Below are 16,352 nucleotides of genomic sequence, written 5' to 3'. Positions count from 1 at the left end.
CCCCTCCCTCTCCCTCTCCAGTCCAAAGAGCAGTCAGGGTTCCCTGCCCTGTGGGAAGTCCAAGGTCCTCCCCCCTCCATCCAGGTCTAGGAAGGTGAACATCCAAACAGACTAGGCCCCCACAAAGCCAGTACATGGAGTAGAATCGAAACCCAGTGCCATTGTTCTTGGCTTCTCATCAGCCCTCCTTGTCAGCCACGTTCAGAGAGTCCAGTTTGATCACATGCTCCATCAGTCCCAGACCAGCTGGCCTTGGTGAGCTCCCATTAGATCAGCCCCGCTGTCTCAGTGGGTGGGCGCACCCCTTGGGATCCTGACTTCCTCGCTCATGTTCTCCCTCCTTCTGCTCCTCATTGGGACCTTAGGAGCTCTTGTCTCTTTGTTATTAAACCGAATTGTTTCTCTTATCCATTCCTCTCTTTTTCTGTGGATTATACCTATGCTCACTCATTCTCAGACAACGCTGTTTACACGGGGCTTCCCCTGTCCTTAGTAATGGGGTGATCATGTGACTCAGGCCTTGCTAAAGAGCCCTTCTTACAGTATTCACTAAATGATAATGGCACCACCAAATGATAAAGATGTCTGTCTCTGTCATGATGGTCACCAAGGACCCCATGAGCCTGGAGATGCTAAAGGCCATCTTTGCTACACCCTGGGGGAGAGCGAGGTTGCTGGAGGAAGACAGAAGTGAAGGGATTGGAGATGGATTGGGCCTGGATTTCTTACCCTTAATCTCCTTCCTTAAGGGTTTGCCTTGGGTTTTAGACACTAATAGATAAATAGATTCCAATTGGCAGCCACGTCCCTGGACTCTCAAGCAACCTAAGGAGGCCAAAGCCACATCTGTGCCACCCTCTGTGGTCTATCTTCATTCAGGAAATTGGGGTCCCATTGCCCCCTTACGTTGCATACAAGTACATGGACTGAATAGCATCTCCCCAAATTCATATATTGAAATCCTAGCCCCCAAGCTGATGGCATTAGAAAGTCTGAGAGAGTGATTAGTTCACAAGAGCTCTGTAAGTGGAACTAGTGTTGTTTAAAAGGGACTTCCTCAGAGGCCCCTTCCTCTTTTTCTACCATGTGAGGGTACCACATTAAGATGGCAGCTGCAGCCAGGCAGTGGTGGCACACGCCTTTAATCCCAGCACTCGGGAGGCAGAGGCAGGTGGATCTCTGTGAGTTCAGGGTCAGCCTCGTCTAAAAGAGCTAGTTCTAGGACAGCCAGGGATACACACAGGAAACCCTGTCTCTAACAACAACAACAACAACAACAACAACAACAACAACAACAACAAAGACGACAGCTACAGTTTGTAAGATAGACCTCGCTAGACCTGATCATGTCTGATCTTATCCTTGACATCCAGTCCCAAGAATTCTGGAGAGAAGATGTCTGTTGTTCACACCTCCCAGCCCGCAGTCTTTGGCTGTAGCAGCTGGTAGGTAAGCTGACACCCCGTGCTCCCCAGCAAACGACTGACAAGCAAGGGTGTTGCTGATTGTGACGGCAAGGGAGGAGAGGGCTTAACTTCAGATTTTGTGGGGTCCTCCTTAGCATTTCATCTCCAGAGACACCACTGATCTTTGTGGTGGGGAAACGGTCTTTTGAGTTGCCATGGAAATGGTAGTCTTTGAGAGCCAGCCCCACAGTCCCTCTGGACAGGAACTGAGCAGGTCAGAGCCTATGTGGGCTGAGGGGACACTGTTCTGTGGCCACCATGGGCCCAGGTCATTGTTTCTGCTCGTGAGCTCGGCTGGTCTGTTTTTAGTTCAGGTGGTTGTCATTTGATTATTTGCTTGGGCTCTTGTTGCTGATACTTTTGACTCTGATTTTTTTAAAAAATAACCTGGTGCTTCTCAAGGCTGGTTTGCAGAAGTGCACAGCCTCTGGTATAGAATGTGCTCCTTGACCAGCCCTGGGCTTTAGGGTAATCCTTTTGCCTGAATAACTGGCGGCTGGCTGTGGCCAAGCCCGGGTGGAGCTGACCCGGGTGATGGCTGGACGCCAGCCAGGCCTTGCCCTGTCACACACAAACAGCTCCCTCGAAGCCCCTCCACTACAGGAGACAGAAAACAAAGCAGGGAGGCATTGTTAATTTATTTAAGTTTACACAAAATAAAACAAGTTTGTTGTTGTCATATAAAAAAACCAAAAAAAAAAAAAACCAAAAAAACAAGCATTTTTGCATATGGGAAGTTTCACAATCTGGGAATGAGCCGTAGTGCCGGGTTTTCTGAGCAAAGGCTCAGACCATTTCAGCCAAGGTGACAGACATACCATGGACCCCAGAGCAGTGGGACACCAGCCGCCACACGCCCCTGCTCCAGACCGTGGCACTTGGGACTCTTTCAATACCCACTTTTGTGGCCCATAAATTCCTTCCAGCCTTTTCCTTTCTCTCCCGTTCTTCCTTGTCTGTCTTCCCTTCACCTCCCTCCCATTCACACCTCCACCCTCCACGTACCGACGTCCAGTAAAACGACCTCCTTCTAGCAGGAAACCACATCCCTCACCTCCTTCAGAACCTGCCTCAGATTCCTCTCTTCTAGCCAGCACCCCAAATCTGGGTCCAGTTCACCTCCAGAGTGTATTCCCTGGCTGGAGGAACACCCTTCAGGGCTGAGGAACTGGTCTCTAGTCTGGTCCTGTCACCTGTCTGACATTACAGTTTAAATAACTCTTCACAGAAAATCCAAGATCCAAAATGCTTCCGAACCCAATGTTTTTGAGTAATGACAAGATGCCACTAGTAGGAAATTCCACACTGTGAAATCTTGTTTCATGCACCTAATGTTATTTTAAAAAAAACCTTCGTATAAAATCACCTTCAAGCTGTGTATATATGATATTATGAAATATAAATGAACTTCATTTTATACTGGGGTCTCACCCCCAAGATATCGCATTATATGTCCTCAGAGATACCTAAGCGTGAAAAGACTCTAAAGTCCAAAACTTCCTAGTTCCAAGCATTTTGGATAAGAGCTCCTCAACCTGTATTTTCTTCTCTTTACGATCCCAGTCACCCTGTGTCAACGGATGTGTGACAACAGCAGCGGATGCTACCGTGCCCCGAAAAGTATGCAGATGCTGTAGAGTGCAAGCGGGGTCACCCTGAGCACTGTCACCCTCAGCTCAGGCTGTTTCCACCCATTGAAGACAGCTGTGTGGTGTTGCCCTGGTACAGTATCCACCCTGGCACACCGGTGAGTAGGGTTTTACCGCAGGGACGTGAGCCCCTGATTTTTTGTGTTTATTTGGTGAGCTTCTCAAGCCCACAGCACCAGTCAGGGCTGAGCATGGAGTAGCGCTCAGTCTTAAAGTGAATTGCTTTTGATCAAGTTTTCCTACATTGATCCGCCACACACAGAGTGCTGGCGACATAAGGGTGCAGGGTGGTGGAAAAACCCAAGCCCCTTTGTTCATCCTCCGGAACGTGACCTCCAGCCCGAAGGGCAATTCTGGCAGCCTGGCCTGGGGCCCTGGCACTTCCTCGGCAGTGCTGGCCCAGGCCTCAGGACCATCAGCTGAATGATTTCTCATTCCCACTGGACCAAAACTCCCCGCAGAATGGGTGGGAAACATGGCTTTACTTCGGAAGAGCCAATCAGATGAGAACTGCTTAGTAGCAGGCAGACACCTACCGGGGTTACTGCCCCGTTAAGAAACCCATTGTGGGATCAACCCCGGACAACTTGGAGGGCCACACCAGGGACCCTTTTCTTGGGGATCACTGTCTCGACTGTGGGACCCTCACTCCCTGAGCTCAGCGATATGCCAATAAAATGGTCTGTGGCTTAAGCACCTCCAAGGGTGCCTGGTGTGCTCTAAACCGTTCTTTCCACAAAACCCATACTAGGTGGTTGCAGAAGGTGAAGCAATTGCCTCACCCTGTCAGAAAAGGCTACCACGTATACATTATTCAGAAAACACATTCTGAGTCTTTCTCTCTCCCTCTAACACATCCTCTACCCCCAGGTGCACATAGATACATATTACACTTGACAAAATTCATCTCCTTTTGATAATAACCTAGCCTATGCTCCAGGCAATGCCACTGCAAAAGTATTTGCATAAAGTCAGTCACAATAGAAACAAAACCAGTCACCAGAGGACAGACTTGAGAGCTACGTCAGCTGGCTCTTGTTCAGGAAAACCCAACCTTCCAGTCTCTCAAAATAGGTTTGCCTCAGGCAGACCCACCAATGGGGTTGAAAACAGCACCCCAGGAGCCTCCCTAGCCCTGACTGACCCCCAAAACCTGAAAAAGCCAACGCTTTGCTTCAAATCCATCCAAAGAAAAATGCAGAATAAATAAATAAGTGCTTCCAACATGTGCTGCTTGGGAGTTTCCAGCTGTGTGTGGATGCAGCCTTCATGGTGCTCCCCAGACACTCTGAGACAATCCAAAGGCTCGACCCACCCCTTCCTCTGGTCCCCTGGGCCACAGTGAAGCAGGTACAGGGAGGGAGCGGGACGGTTCTTATCTATGCTTGCTGAAGAACTGACTGAGAGTCACCTCTGCAGACTGGCCCCTCCTAGTGCTCATGGAATCGTGTGTGTATCTCTAGTCAAGCGTTGTGGAGTCATGCCTTTGGAAGGGTGGCCTAGAGGAGTGGGAGAGATGGACAGAGTCCCGGATGTGGGATGTGCACACATGGATGAGGGTGTGTACCCATGGCTGTCTTCTCCCCGAGATACCTGGAAGCCAAGGTTTCTTCCCTCAGCATGGTCCTTGAAACCTCAGCATTCAGGGCTAAGGTCCAACTGTCGCAGAATGTCCTGCAGAGAGCCCTGCAGCCTGCTCAGAGCCACCACCTCTGTCGAGTAGAGTGAAGCTTCCAGGACGCCGTCCAGGCTCTCTAGCTTCTGCACATCACTGGTCCGAGGCAGGGAGCAGCTCTTGGAGGAGGCCAGCAGATGGAGGAGGTCTCGGAGATTCTCGAGGTCATTGGATATCTGCACCACGTTTCGGGAAGGCAGACTGGTGAGGATCTGCTGGTAGACTGCGAGAGTCTGGTCCATCTTGGACAAACTCAGAATGGGGTGGAGCCCAGGAATGAAGTCCAAACCAGTGACCCTCTGCTTGGCAGATACCGACTGCTGTGAGGAGAAAAGAAAGAGCAGATACTCAGCAAATGGCGGGGGAATCCATCTCCAAAGCCTTCCATCCCATCTGTGAGCCTGAACTGCCTCCTTTCTTCCTCACCTTCCTGGTCTGGGCCCCTTATCGCCTCTGTTCAGCTGACCGAGTCGGTCTCCCAGACTCCTGCTCATTCCCAGCCACCCCTCCCGTCACTTCTAACTAAATCCTTTCTTCAAAGGACATCTGTGAGGGACCCGCCATGGCTCTCTACTCCTTATCCCCACTCCGGATCTCTCCCTCCTGGTCAGATTCTTGTGTAGTTCTCCCTCCTTGGGGGCAAAGTCGTGCCCCTCCCCCACTCCAGTGACTCCGGTTTCCAGGGAGGGCTCTTTCCACCCCGGTGGACATCTCTCATTGCTGCCCACATTTCGGTAGTTGGGTCTCCCATGTGTGGCCCTGATGACTACTTTGGAAAGATGATGAAGATTGCTCTTCTGTGTGACTTTGAAAGGAGGGTGAGCAACAGGCAGGAGAGCTGTAGCTAAAATTGTTAGAGCCTTATGACCCTGCTGTGTAGAAGTGGAGACACTGGGAGTCCGGTCGTCTGTCAGTGCAACACCAGAACCTTTAGGGGTTCCTGCGTTCCTGCATACTAGGATTCCAGGAAGGAGTTTCAGGAAGGAAGGAGAACAAACCAGAAACCAATGGCTGAAGGGACCGGGAGGTAGTGGTCTATAGAGTAAGGGGAGCATGGGTCTCCCTGATGTGAGCCTTACACACTCAGCTAGCCACTGAGGGTGGGGTTTCCTGTGGCAGAGTGAAAATGAACCGAGTAGCCGTATGATATCACAGAATCTATAATTTCTTCATGTGAGTATATGACAGAGTCAAATCCCTTGAAGTGGCTGAGAAATAGAGCCACAGTGAGCTAGCTGTCTAGGTGCTGGATTTAGAATTAAAATCACTCAACTCTGGATTCCAGCAGTCAGAGGGGTCAACAGTCATTACCAGAATGAATGGACACCCTAGGCTTATAAATTCTCAGCTTCCAGGATGTGCCTGGCGCCCAGAAAGTGTTCAACGGGTTTCTCTCTTTGGTTCCAGCCCCACTTCTCCTTTGTCCTCCAGAGTTTCTGTACCGTGTGGGAAATGTCATTGATCCTGGTGACAATGGTCTTGATGAGGGTTTTGGTGTCATCCTGGACTTTCTGGATAGGCACAGCTTGAACATAGGACAGATAGGACCAAAGCCACAGAAACTGGCACAGGGGTCTCCAGCACATTTTCCTTCCTGGGATCTTCCTGGTCCTGCAAACAGAAGAAATGATGCTCTTCAAGAGCCCCGTGTAAATCCATCCACCCGCCCTGTTGCCCGCCTGCTATCAGAAGTGGACGGGTAAGATTTGCTTTCTTCCCTAGCCAGCTACCATCTTCTCAATGGCAAAGACAGTTCATTATGGAAGCTAGATTAATGAAATGCATCCCCTTGGGGAGGCTATTAATAGATCAATAAAACCACAGTGATGTGCCCTATAGATTATAGGGCAGTACTTGGCAGATAGATGTGATGATGATGGGGGCTTCGTTGCATGTTTCAAGGGGAACCAACTCTTAAGATCTGGGTTGAATGTAGGTAGCAGTTTGCTCAGTGCCTAACTTTAAGGTGTATCACCTACCCACTCAAAACCCCACCTCTCTCCCTAGACTCTGCCTGTCTCCAAGCTTTAGTGAAGCGTCTTAGCTAAGGCATGCGAAGGAGCTGGAGGAGTTGGGAAGTGCTTCTCTCACTCCTCCATTATTAGGGACTCTGTGCTGCCTGGTTCTTCCCCCACAGCCTGTTGCTGTCCCATATGACCGACCTTCATTACTGACTTATAAATTCCTTCCTCTCCCAGTGGGAACCTGATTCTTAGCAGCATTTCTCCATCACACAGTGCACCAAGGATGGAAGATGCTTCCCACACTCCGGGCCTCAGTGTAACAGAGGGACAGACAAGCTATAGGCTGTCTCAGTGCAGGAAGACAAGTGTGAGACATCACAGGAGCCTAGAGGAGGTCGCCTTGGCTGGTGTTGAAGACCAAGAAGGGGCTGGGAGAATAGAGTGTCCATATGTGTCCAAGAGACCAGAAGTGTAACGGTGTGGAGGAAGGCGAGAACACAGCACGTCTACTTAGGATGCTGGAAATCTCAGTCATGAAACCATGGGCTTTTAAATTAACACTATGCAGATTCTTGATTAAGAAACACAGGCTTGATGAGATGCATGAGGCAAAACGGTAATAAAGTTAAATGTCTGCAAGTCTGTAGCCAGTGATCCATGCTAAGGGTGTGTGTATGAGCTGGAATAATAACGATATCCGTAAGTATTAGGATGCCGAGTGTAGAGATAGTAGAAAAAACTGCCTTTCCCTGTTTGTGCCCTTCCTCATCTGGGTCTTGGTGGGGATGGGTAATGCACTGCCATCCGTCGGGTAATATTAGTATAACTCACCTGCTGGCAGTACAGCAAAAATGAGCACGCTGCTTATATATTATTTATAGTGCTTGCTTAAAGGTACGCTCTTTTTAATCTGAGCTTTACAGAAGAGAAAACAAATGAGGCTCGGAAAGATGAGCCAACTTTTCCAAAGTCAAAAAGATAAATGGCAGGCTGGGATGTGTGAAGGACAGATTGAAATACAGCATCCTCCTGCCCCCACCCACAACTTCGCTGTCCAAGGTTTTAGCTATCCTTGGTCATCTGTGACCCAAAAATATTAAATGGAAGATTCCAGAAATGAATAATTCATCGCCCTTTAATTGTGCCATGCTGAGTAGTCTTATGAAGTCTTGTACTGTCTCCTCCTGTGCCTCCTGGGATGTAAGGCACCCTCATTCAGGGCATCCACACTGTATACATAGCTGCTTGGTTATCAGATCAACCGTCATGGAATCACAGTGTGTTCCTGTTAACCTTTATTTAATTTAATAATGACCCGAAAGCAAGAACTGGGACCAAAGGATGCATAAACATTCAAGAATTTGCATTCTATGGGTCTGTGCTCCGAGGCATAGCAAGAATCATTGGCTGTAAGTGGCTTAGCCTTCTCAGAAATTTCAGGTGTCCCCTGGAAGTCATCGACCGTATCCTCCACAGATTAGTGGGGCTGTCAGCTGATATCTCCCACTAAGTTCCCTGAAATCTCAATGAAGGAACCAAGTATGATACTTAGGCCCCCGGCTTTAATGGCAGGCTCTGTTTTTGTTGTGTTTGTTTGTTTGTGTCTCTGGGCAGGATAGTCAACGTCCCAAAATATCTGATCCTACCGGTAAAATGGAGCTAACACACTGGCGCTGGCTCCAAAGGCTAAATGAGATTAATTTTCAATATCCCTGCCTATCTTGGCTTGTGTCTGGCTCAGGGTTGAGGGAGTAAATGCCAGCTACTTAAAAATTATTGTAATTACTGTGCAGAGCTTGAAGCGCTCTGGGCAACCACACCTGCAGCTGACTCTGAGTCAGGCACTTGGCCCACAGGCATCCTAGCGGGGTACCTGGTGCTTGTGCCTTTTCCCCTGCAGCACAAGAGTGTGCGGCATTCATTTCTAAGATTTATGTGTTGACGACATCCTCCTTCCTTACAAAATTTACTACCAGATTAACTATGGCCATAGCATAGCTATTTTCACATAATGACCACCCCGAACCATCGGAATGGACAAACGGGTTTACAAGCCCTCTCTCGGCATGGATAATATGCCCCAGTGGATTCTGGCAATAAATTGCAGTGCTTTGAAAACGTGGAATTGAGATGCCGTTGCTGAGTAAGGAGGCCTAAGACGAGAGGCCAGGCTTCTAGGACACATATGGGGGGGCTGCAGAGAGAAGTGGTCACAGGTCCATCCATGATCAAAGCCATGGTGAGAACCGATGACCCCAACAGCACATAACACGCTTATGCAACACACGCACATACACAAATGCACCAACATGCATGCCCATGTTAGTTGTTCCCAGCGTCTTTATTTTTCTTTCTTTCCTGGGTCCTAAGGGAGGTGTGCGGCCATGAAAAAGAACCGCTATACTTGCCAGGTTCTCCCATCAGGTGCAGTCACACAGCCCAATGTGACCAATCAAAGAGAAGCAGCAGTGCCACGTGACCGCTCTTGGCTACTATATGGTGGCCCATGCATATCTGGGATTTTAGCATTTATGAGGCTGAGGCAGGAGAGTTTCTTGTAAATCTTAGGCTAGCCTGGGCTACAGAGCAAGACATGGTCTCAGAGAAACAAAAACCCTAAATAAATAAATAGTGTTAGTAAATTAAAGAACAAAACAGTGTCCTTCTGGTGTAGGAATGTACGTCATTAATTACAATGGAAGCTGGACCGTTTAAATAGATTCAGGGCCTTGGTCAACTCTAAGGACATTAGGACATTACCTGTGTGATCAGTTAGAATTGGGAGGTGGTCGGAGCTTAGGGGATAGGGGCCATGAGTGTAGTTCCAGGGAGCTGAGGCCACAAACCCTTTCCTTTTTAGAAGTTTCCTAAGTGGGTTTAAATACTTGAGAGTGATTATAGTCTAAGAGCTGGCAGAGGAATAGCTAAAATGCTGAGGGACACTGTGTCCCTCTCTTAGGGACCGTGGCAGTAGGGTCTGGAAAGAGGAGGGACCGTGCAGAAGGGCAGGCTGGGCACTGATTTGTTATCCCCACCGTCTAACTCTGCTTCACACTCAGGACATCTCACTTGATAGCTCTTCTGAGGGCCTTCCGCCTTCCCCTGCCGTCTAGACGCTGCCACATTCTACCTTCTTGACTGCGACTCCACGGTGGGGCACAGAGGACAGGTAAAAGGACTGAAAGGGGAGGTCCAGAGGCAGCTCCAGGCAGTGACATATGTCTTCAGAAAACAGCCTCAAGACTGGTCCAAGAGACGTGTGGGCTACATCATCGGCCCGCCAGTTTCCTCCTTCTGATCTCACCTGGGTCCTGGACCCCCACCCCAGTTAGATGATTCTCCAACGACATCCCTGCAGGGCAGTTCTATGCTCCCACCGTCTACCGTGTCCTTCCCTACAGACAAGACCACCCTAATTGCCCCAAGATATGGTAGCCTCAGATGTGAACACCCTCTCCTTCCTTCCATCCGGGGAACCAGGCAAACCCTTCAGGACAAGATGGGTGGGGATGGATACCCCTGCTGGTCACCTCTTCAGATCCAGACTGGAAGGCAGCAGAGCAGGTCAGGCCTGCCCACTATGCAGCAATGGGGGAAACGACATTCAGGGGAGCACTGGGTGACAGAGGCATCCTTGGCTAAACTGCCACCAGGGAGCTCAGCCTAGCTTCTCCAATACTAGAGGTTAGCAAGAGACCCAGAATACACTCCCTTCTTTCTCTCTTCTTGAGTCATGAGATTTTTATAGATTTTTTTTTTTGGGTAATCTTTGGTATGCTGCTACGAATTAAATTCAGATAATATTTGGCTAAGGAGCATATGAAAATATCTTAGAAATGCAAATCAAAACCACAGTGAGATATCATCTCGGACCTCAGAATGACTTTTGTCAAAAAGACAAAAGATAGCAGATGCCGGGGGTGGGGTGTCGAGAAAGGGAACGCTCATACATTGCTAGTGAAACCGTCAATGAATACAGCCCCTATGGAAAACAGTGTGGAGATGGTCCTAGAAACTAAAAATAGAGCTACCTTATGACCCAGCCCATTCTTTTCTCTGGGTAGGTATGCACCCAGAGGAAAGAAGCCAGTACGTGAAAGAGATATTTTGCTTCCCTATTTATAACCAAGATATGGAATCAATCTAAGTGCCCATTGAGGTATGAATGAATAAATAAAATGTGGTACGTATCCACAATGAAATAGTATTCACCATAAAATAAATGAAATACTGTCATCACAGCAACATGAATAGAATAGGAGGACATTATGCTGATCTCAAGGCAGAGAGAGAAGAATAGCAATTCTCAGATGCTCAGAGGAGTGTGGGGAGGGATGAAAGATGGCTACCGCAACTGAGTACAGGGAATGTTAGCTAGGAAGTATGACTTCTTTAAAAATGTTTTCTGGGGGTGGAAGAGATGGCTCAGTGGTTAAAAGAGCATACTGCTTGCTACTCCAAGAGGACCAGAGTTCAGTTCCCAGCACCTATGCCAAGCTGTTCACAGGCCTCCGGTAATTATAGATCCAGGAAGACCAGACGCCTCTAGACTCTGAGGGCACCTCTCTCTCTCTCTCTCTCTCTCTCTCTCTCTCTCTCTCTCTCTCTCTCTCTCTGTCTCTTCTCTTCTGTTAAACGTAGCAAAACTAGGGTTTTTACTACATTTATTTCTTTAAACTAAATCTTTAAAATGTTTTACACATATTTGATGCATGTGTTCACTAGCATGCACACACATATGCTTTACCCACTGAGACATCTCTTTGCCTTCTCAATAATGGTTTTTTATTAGCTATTTTGAATTGTCCAGTTAATTATGGTCTATAGTTACCTTACTGAAGTACAGATTATTAGAAAGCTTTTCTGCTGGGCAGCCAAGATGGCTCAGTGGATAAGGACAGTTATCACCAAGACTGATGATCTGAGTTCTATCCCCGGGACCTAAATGCCGGAGACTACACATGCTCTCTGTGGTACCTGTGCATCTCCCCCCCCCCCCACACACACACACAAACTAGAAAAACAAAGGCCGGTGAGGTGTCTCAGAGGGTAAAACCACTTTCCACAGAGAATAATGACTGAGATCAATTCCCACGATGACCCATGTGGTAGAAGGAATCAGTTGATTCCTGCAAGTTGTTCTGACTTCCATACACTCTCGTGTGTGCGCACACACGCACACTGTTAAAAAATGTTTTTAGAGCTTCGCCTTTGCTGCAGGTGACACAGTCTTGGGGATTTCAGCCCATTCCTCAAATGTTGGCCTCTGTAAGCGATTTGAAAATCACTAAGCTAGCAGGAACAATTTTCTCTTCTCTGCAACCAAAGGCCTTGCTTGGGAAATCATGCTGACATTCTTAGCTGGTAGGCACAGTGTGGGTGAGGGGCTCATATTCTCTCCATTCCTATCAGGGAAAGCAAATAGATTTCAACTCCTGCGTCACCTCTGATCAATTTTCAGTGGCTCCCTGGAGCACTGTCAGGAGGGGAACTGGAGCTCCTGCCACGAGGAAAGAGGGTGCCACAATGCATTAGCGACACCCGCACTTGGTTCAGCATCTCCCAAGGGCCTGACACAGAGCAGGTGCTTATTCAATTTTTGTTGAATGAATAAGTAAAGTATTCTCCATCCTTGATCTCCATTGGGTGAACAGGTTAACCTATCACTAAGGAGGCTTCCATCTGGAAAAAAAAATTTATCTTTCTTTGTTCTGAGTCAGTCTCATAAAGCCCAGACTGGCCTTGAACTCACCATGCTATCCACACTGACCTTAAACGGTCTTCCTGCCTCTACCTTCCTCTAGCTGAGATCACAGGTACATGCTGCTGTCTTAGACTTCACTTTTGCCCCCACAGAAATGCCTACGAAGCTGTCTTAAAATGCTTTGGTGTCCACCTTCCTCTTTTCCCAATACTTTGGATCGCCTCTGTTTACTTTCTGTGTCCCCAGCCCCTACATAGTTCTGATGTCTTTCAGCTTCCTGTGGACTGTCATTGCAAGTGACTCCTGACCCATTCAGGAGCCTGTCCCCCCCCCCAGCACTGTCCGGGGACCCATGCTGAGCTCCCCCCACCCCCACCAGCATTGTGACTCCCCTGCAGAACTCTGGTGCTCCTGAGTGCACACAGGTGGGGGCTGAGTCTGTGGTTCAGGTGAATGGATATGATTATAGATTCAGAGCGCTCATAGACGACAGGAGAGATGGGAGCATGTAGTTTGCTGGAGGGCAGGGCATGCCTGTTGTTGTGTGGGGAACAAGTGCAAAGGAGCCTTGTGTATCTGAGCACCAGACATCCTGTTTTTCCATGGAACCTAAACCTCTCTCTCTGCATTTCTAGGAGGCAACTGTATGGACAGGGAAGCATTTCAAGGCTGTGTCCAAGGGCTAGAAAGCTCATGTATACCCCACAGGAATTTCACATCACGGAAAACCCAGCTCCGTCTCCCTCCCTGGCCCCCTGTGCCTCTAGAAGAATGACTGAGGCTCTGAAAAGAGAGTGTCCTCAGGCGGCCATTTCTGCATGGCACATGGGTCACTCAGCCACGAGAGGCATCTGCCTGGGGCTGACGGACAAGAATTCATCACAACTTCCCTGGCTCTGGCCCTGGCTCTTTTATTATTATTTTTTCCTGGAACAGAGAGGGAGGAAAGTATTTCTCGCAGATACCAAGAAGAGTTTATTATTTTGGCTATAAGATGTACCAAATATGAGAAGGATGCTCCTCCGGCTGACGTGGACACGTTCCTCTCAGCCCAGCATCCTTGGGTGCTTGAGAAAAGAAAGAACTGAAAAGAATTCTTTGTGTGTGTGTGTATGTGTGTTTGTGTGTGCGTGTGTGTGCTTCTCTTCATGCCTCACTGAGATACACAATCACTGTGGTCTTTTCACCCCCAAGATAGTGAGGTAGCCGTTAGATATTCTTCCTTTGAAATTTGGTTGCACACATCATACAGATTAGGGAAAGGTTGGAAATGCTCCCCCAGTCCCAGCTGACCACTGCCCATCAAGAACTCTACCATATATATGGTATATATAATATGTAATATATATTACTGTCACTCCCGGAAGTCCATTTCCACTTTGCAAAGGGCACCCAGAGAGCCTGTGCTCCCTGGATGGTGCCACCACGTCCCTGCCCTCCATCTCCCTCTCCAGAATACCATGCTTCTAACCACAATGACTCAATTACTCCGTCCTCTCTCATGTAGCTGTTCACGCAAGACAGCCTGGTATCTGGACATTTTTAAGGCACCATTTTCCCCAGTAAGGCACAGAAGAGTATAGGAGCGCCACACCCACAATCCAGTCCACAGGAACCCTAGAGAGAAGGACAGTTGAAGGAGGGGCACGCTGGAGCTTCGGGCTGGCAATGTGCATTTGACCATCTTGGGTGAAATGCCTAACAGTAAAAAACGTGCTGGCTATAGGTCTTTCCCATGATCTGCTTCTTCGTGGAAGGCAGTCCACGAAGAAGATAATTTGCATGACTTTGAGGGCCGTTAAAGAGAGTTCTGGTGCCTTTTGCAGAGGTGGGGGTAGGTGGAGTGAGTTCTTCCTGACAGTATTTCTACCCACAGTAGTTTTAGTAGTGGGTAGGCCCATTTCCCAGTCAAGACCCTCACTGGAAAATAAACTTTTACGGCAAAGCAGGCTGTATCTAGCCTCCAGGAGCCCGGAAATGCTGCGTCCTTGCATGTCCCAGCCTTGCTCTGTCCATCTGACAGATGTGGGATCTGATCATCTCGGTTCCCTAACCATCTCAAGTCTGTAGACCAAACACACTCCTAGAGTTCTGGCTGGTTCTGCAAGAACAGGTTGGTGCCCTGTGGGCACAGGCCGGTCCAGTCCGGAATTCGACTCCCAGCCGCCTTCCCTCTGTCTAGTAAAGTTACTTACTTCAAAGTAAAGCACCAAGCCGTTCACACTACCTCCCTTCTGCCTCAGTTTCTCTGGGTTTCAGAATTAGGCGGGGTGTTGTGGTGCACCAAGGACTGACAGAGAAGGAGAAATCATGCCCAGGGCCTTACCTTGCAGCTGCTGGCGCGGGGATTTCTCCAGGGCTCCATGCCTGCCTGCCCCTTCTTATAGCTGCCCCAGTGCCACTTGCGCAACTGCCGAACCAGCCCCGGTCCCTGCGAGCGCCAATTCCCGCCCCGCCCCGCCGGGCAGCGACGGTGCTGGTGGCGGCCTAGTGCTTCATGCACGAGCCCGGGCTGTGGGCGCCTCGAGGGACGACTTCAGCCGCGCCCTCGAGTGCAAGTTTGAGGACTCTTGGTAGAAGCCAGCAATCCTCGAGGTCGCGCCAGCGGCTCCTGCGCCGCGGTGGCTTAAGGATGGGTCCCTTTGGATGGCGCTTCCAGCTCCGCGGGGAGTAAAGCCGGGATGGTGACTACGGAAGTCCGCTTGGGGACAGGGTGGCTAGTGAGCAAGGACTCCCGCCGGCTGCCTCTTCCGACAGTCTACATACCCAGCCTCAGAGGGGGAACTAGGTACCATGCTTTCTTTAGTACCCGAAAGACACTCGATCTCTAGGTATGAGATGTCCACCCTTAGGACGACACAGAACGCTATTCCAAGCACTTCTGCCTTTAGGAATGCTCTGTACCAGTTACTGGGGACAGGTGACAGGAGCCTGCCCCAGCTCAATATTTTCTTCATTTGGGCAGGAATATCCTTGGATTCCCAGGAGGAGGAAACAGGTACCGGGGCTTACATTTTATAACCCCAGCTGTTATGGATTAGAGACAGCCAGGGACCCAGGTGCGAACAATTGATCAGATCCATGGAGGTCACCCCAATTGAGAACAACTTTGGAAACAATCACTCACCCTCAGGAAAAACCAGACAGTCACATTGGGTAGGAGGACACAGACCTGCCCAAATCCTGCCTGACCTGACCTGGTTTGGTACCACCCAAGAAACAGGAATGACCTTTACCTAGTTAAATGGCTGGAAAACAAACAAGAACAATAGTTCTGATGTGGAAATTATAAGAAATTTAAATTTTAGTATCTACAATTAAAGGTCTGAATTTGGTCTTCAAAATTTGTTTTCTCTTGTGTAAGCCCCTACAGAGGTAGTGTTCTTTCCCTCTTGACCTTCAAAACAGGAATTGTTTGCTAACCTGCAAATTCCAAAATACAGGCACGCACACATGCACACACGCATGTACGTACATACGCATGCACCTGCACTTGCTTCTCCTGGCCCCCGTCCTGCCAGTCTCTCTATGGGGATGCCTGGCTGCTGGTCCATCCCTTTGGACTGCAGAGCCTCCTGCTCTGCATAGACCATGCTTTCTTTTGTTGGGGAGGCTTCCTTGATTGTGGACAGAGGACAGGACAGGAGCCTTTGCCGTTTTCTCTTGAAGTTCTGATACCTTCACAATGCCAGCAACATGTAGGTGCTCAAGAATGATTTGCTGAGGTGAATCCCAGGTCACCATGGACCACACAGTTGTCAGGGTTAGTGTACTTCCGTATGAGCATTCTTCTAGATTCGAGGCACTGGGAAGGTGTGTGTGTGTGTGTACATATATGTGTGTGTGTGTGTGTGTGTGTGTGTATATATGTGTGTGTGTGTGTATATGTGTGTG

The 16,352-nt window shown here is 48.9% G+C and overlaps 1 protein-coding gene across 1 annotated transcript; it reads right to left on the bottom strand.

The window, feature by feature from the left end:
* Nucleotides 1-2,204: 2,204 nt before the first annotated feature.
* On the bottom strand, nt 2,205-14,815 carry Lep (leptin). The gene is made up of 3 exons (XM_005365724.2): nt 14,785-14,815; nt 6,233-6,401; nt 2,205-5,110 (listed from the first exon to the last, which is right to left on the bottom strand). Exons 2-3 carry the CDS (start codon nt 6,374-6,376, stop codon nt 4,751-4,753), a joined length of 504 nt encoding a protein of 167 aa, XP_005365781.1. The 5' UTR covers nt 6,377-6,401; nt 14,785-14,815; the 3' UTR covers nt 2,205-4,750.
* Nucleotides 14,816-16,352: the final 1,537 nt, after the last annotated feature.

This window comes from Microtus ochrogaster, unplaced genomic scaffold (genome assembly GCF_000317375.1).
Source record: "Microtus ochrogaster isolate Prairie Vole_2 unplaced genomic scaffold, MicOch1.0 UNK4, whole genome shotgun sequence".
NCBI lineage: Eukaryota > Metazoa > Chordata > Mammalia > Rodentia > Cricetidae > Microtus > Microtus ochrogaster.
The sequence above is the reverse complement of the archived record's forward strand: the minus strand, read 5'-3'. Positions and strand labels throughout refer to the sequence as shown.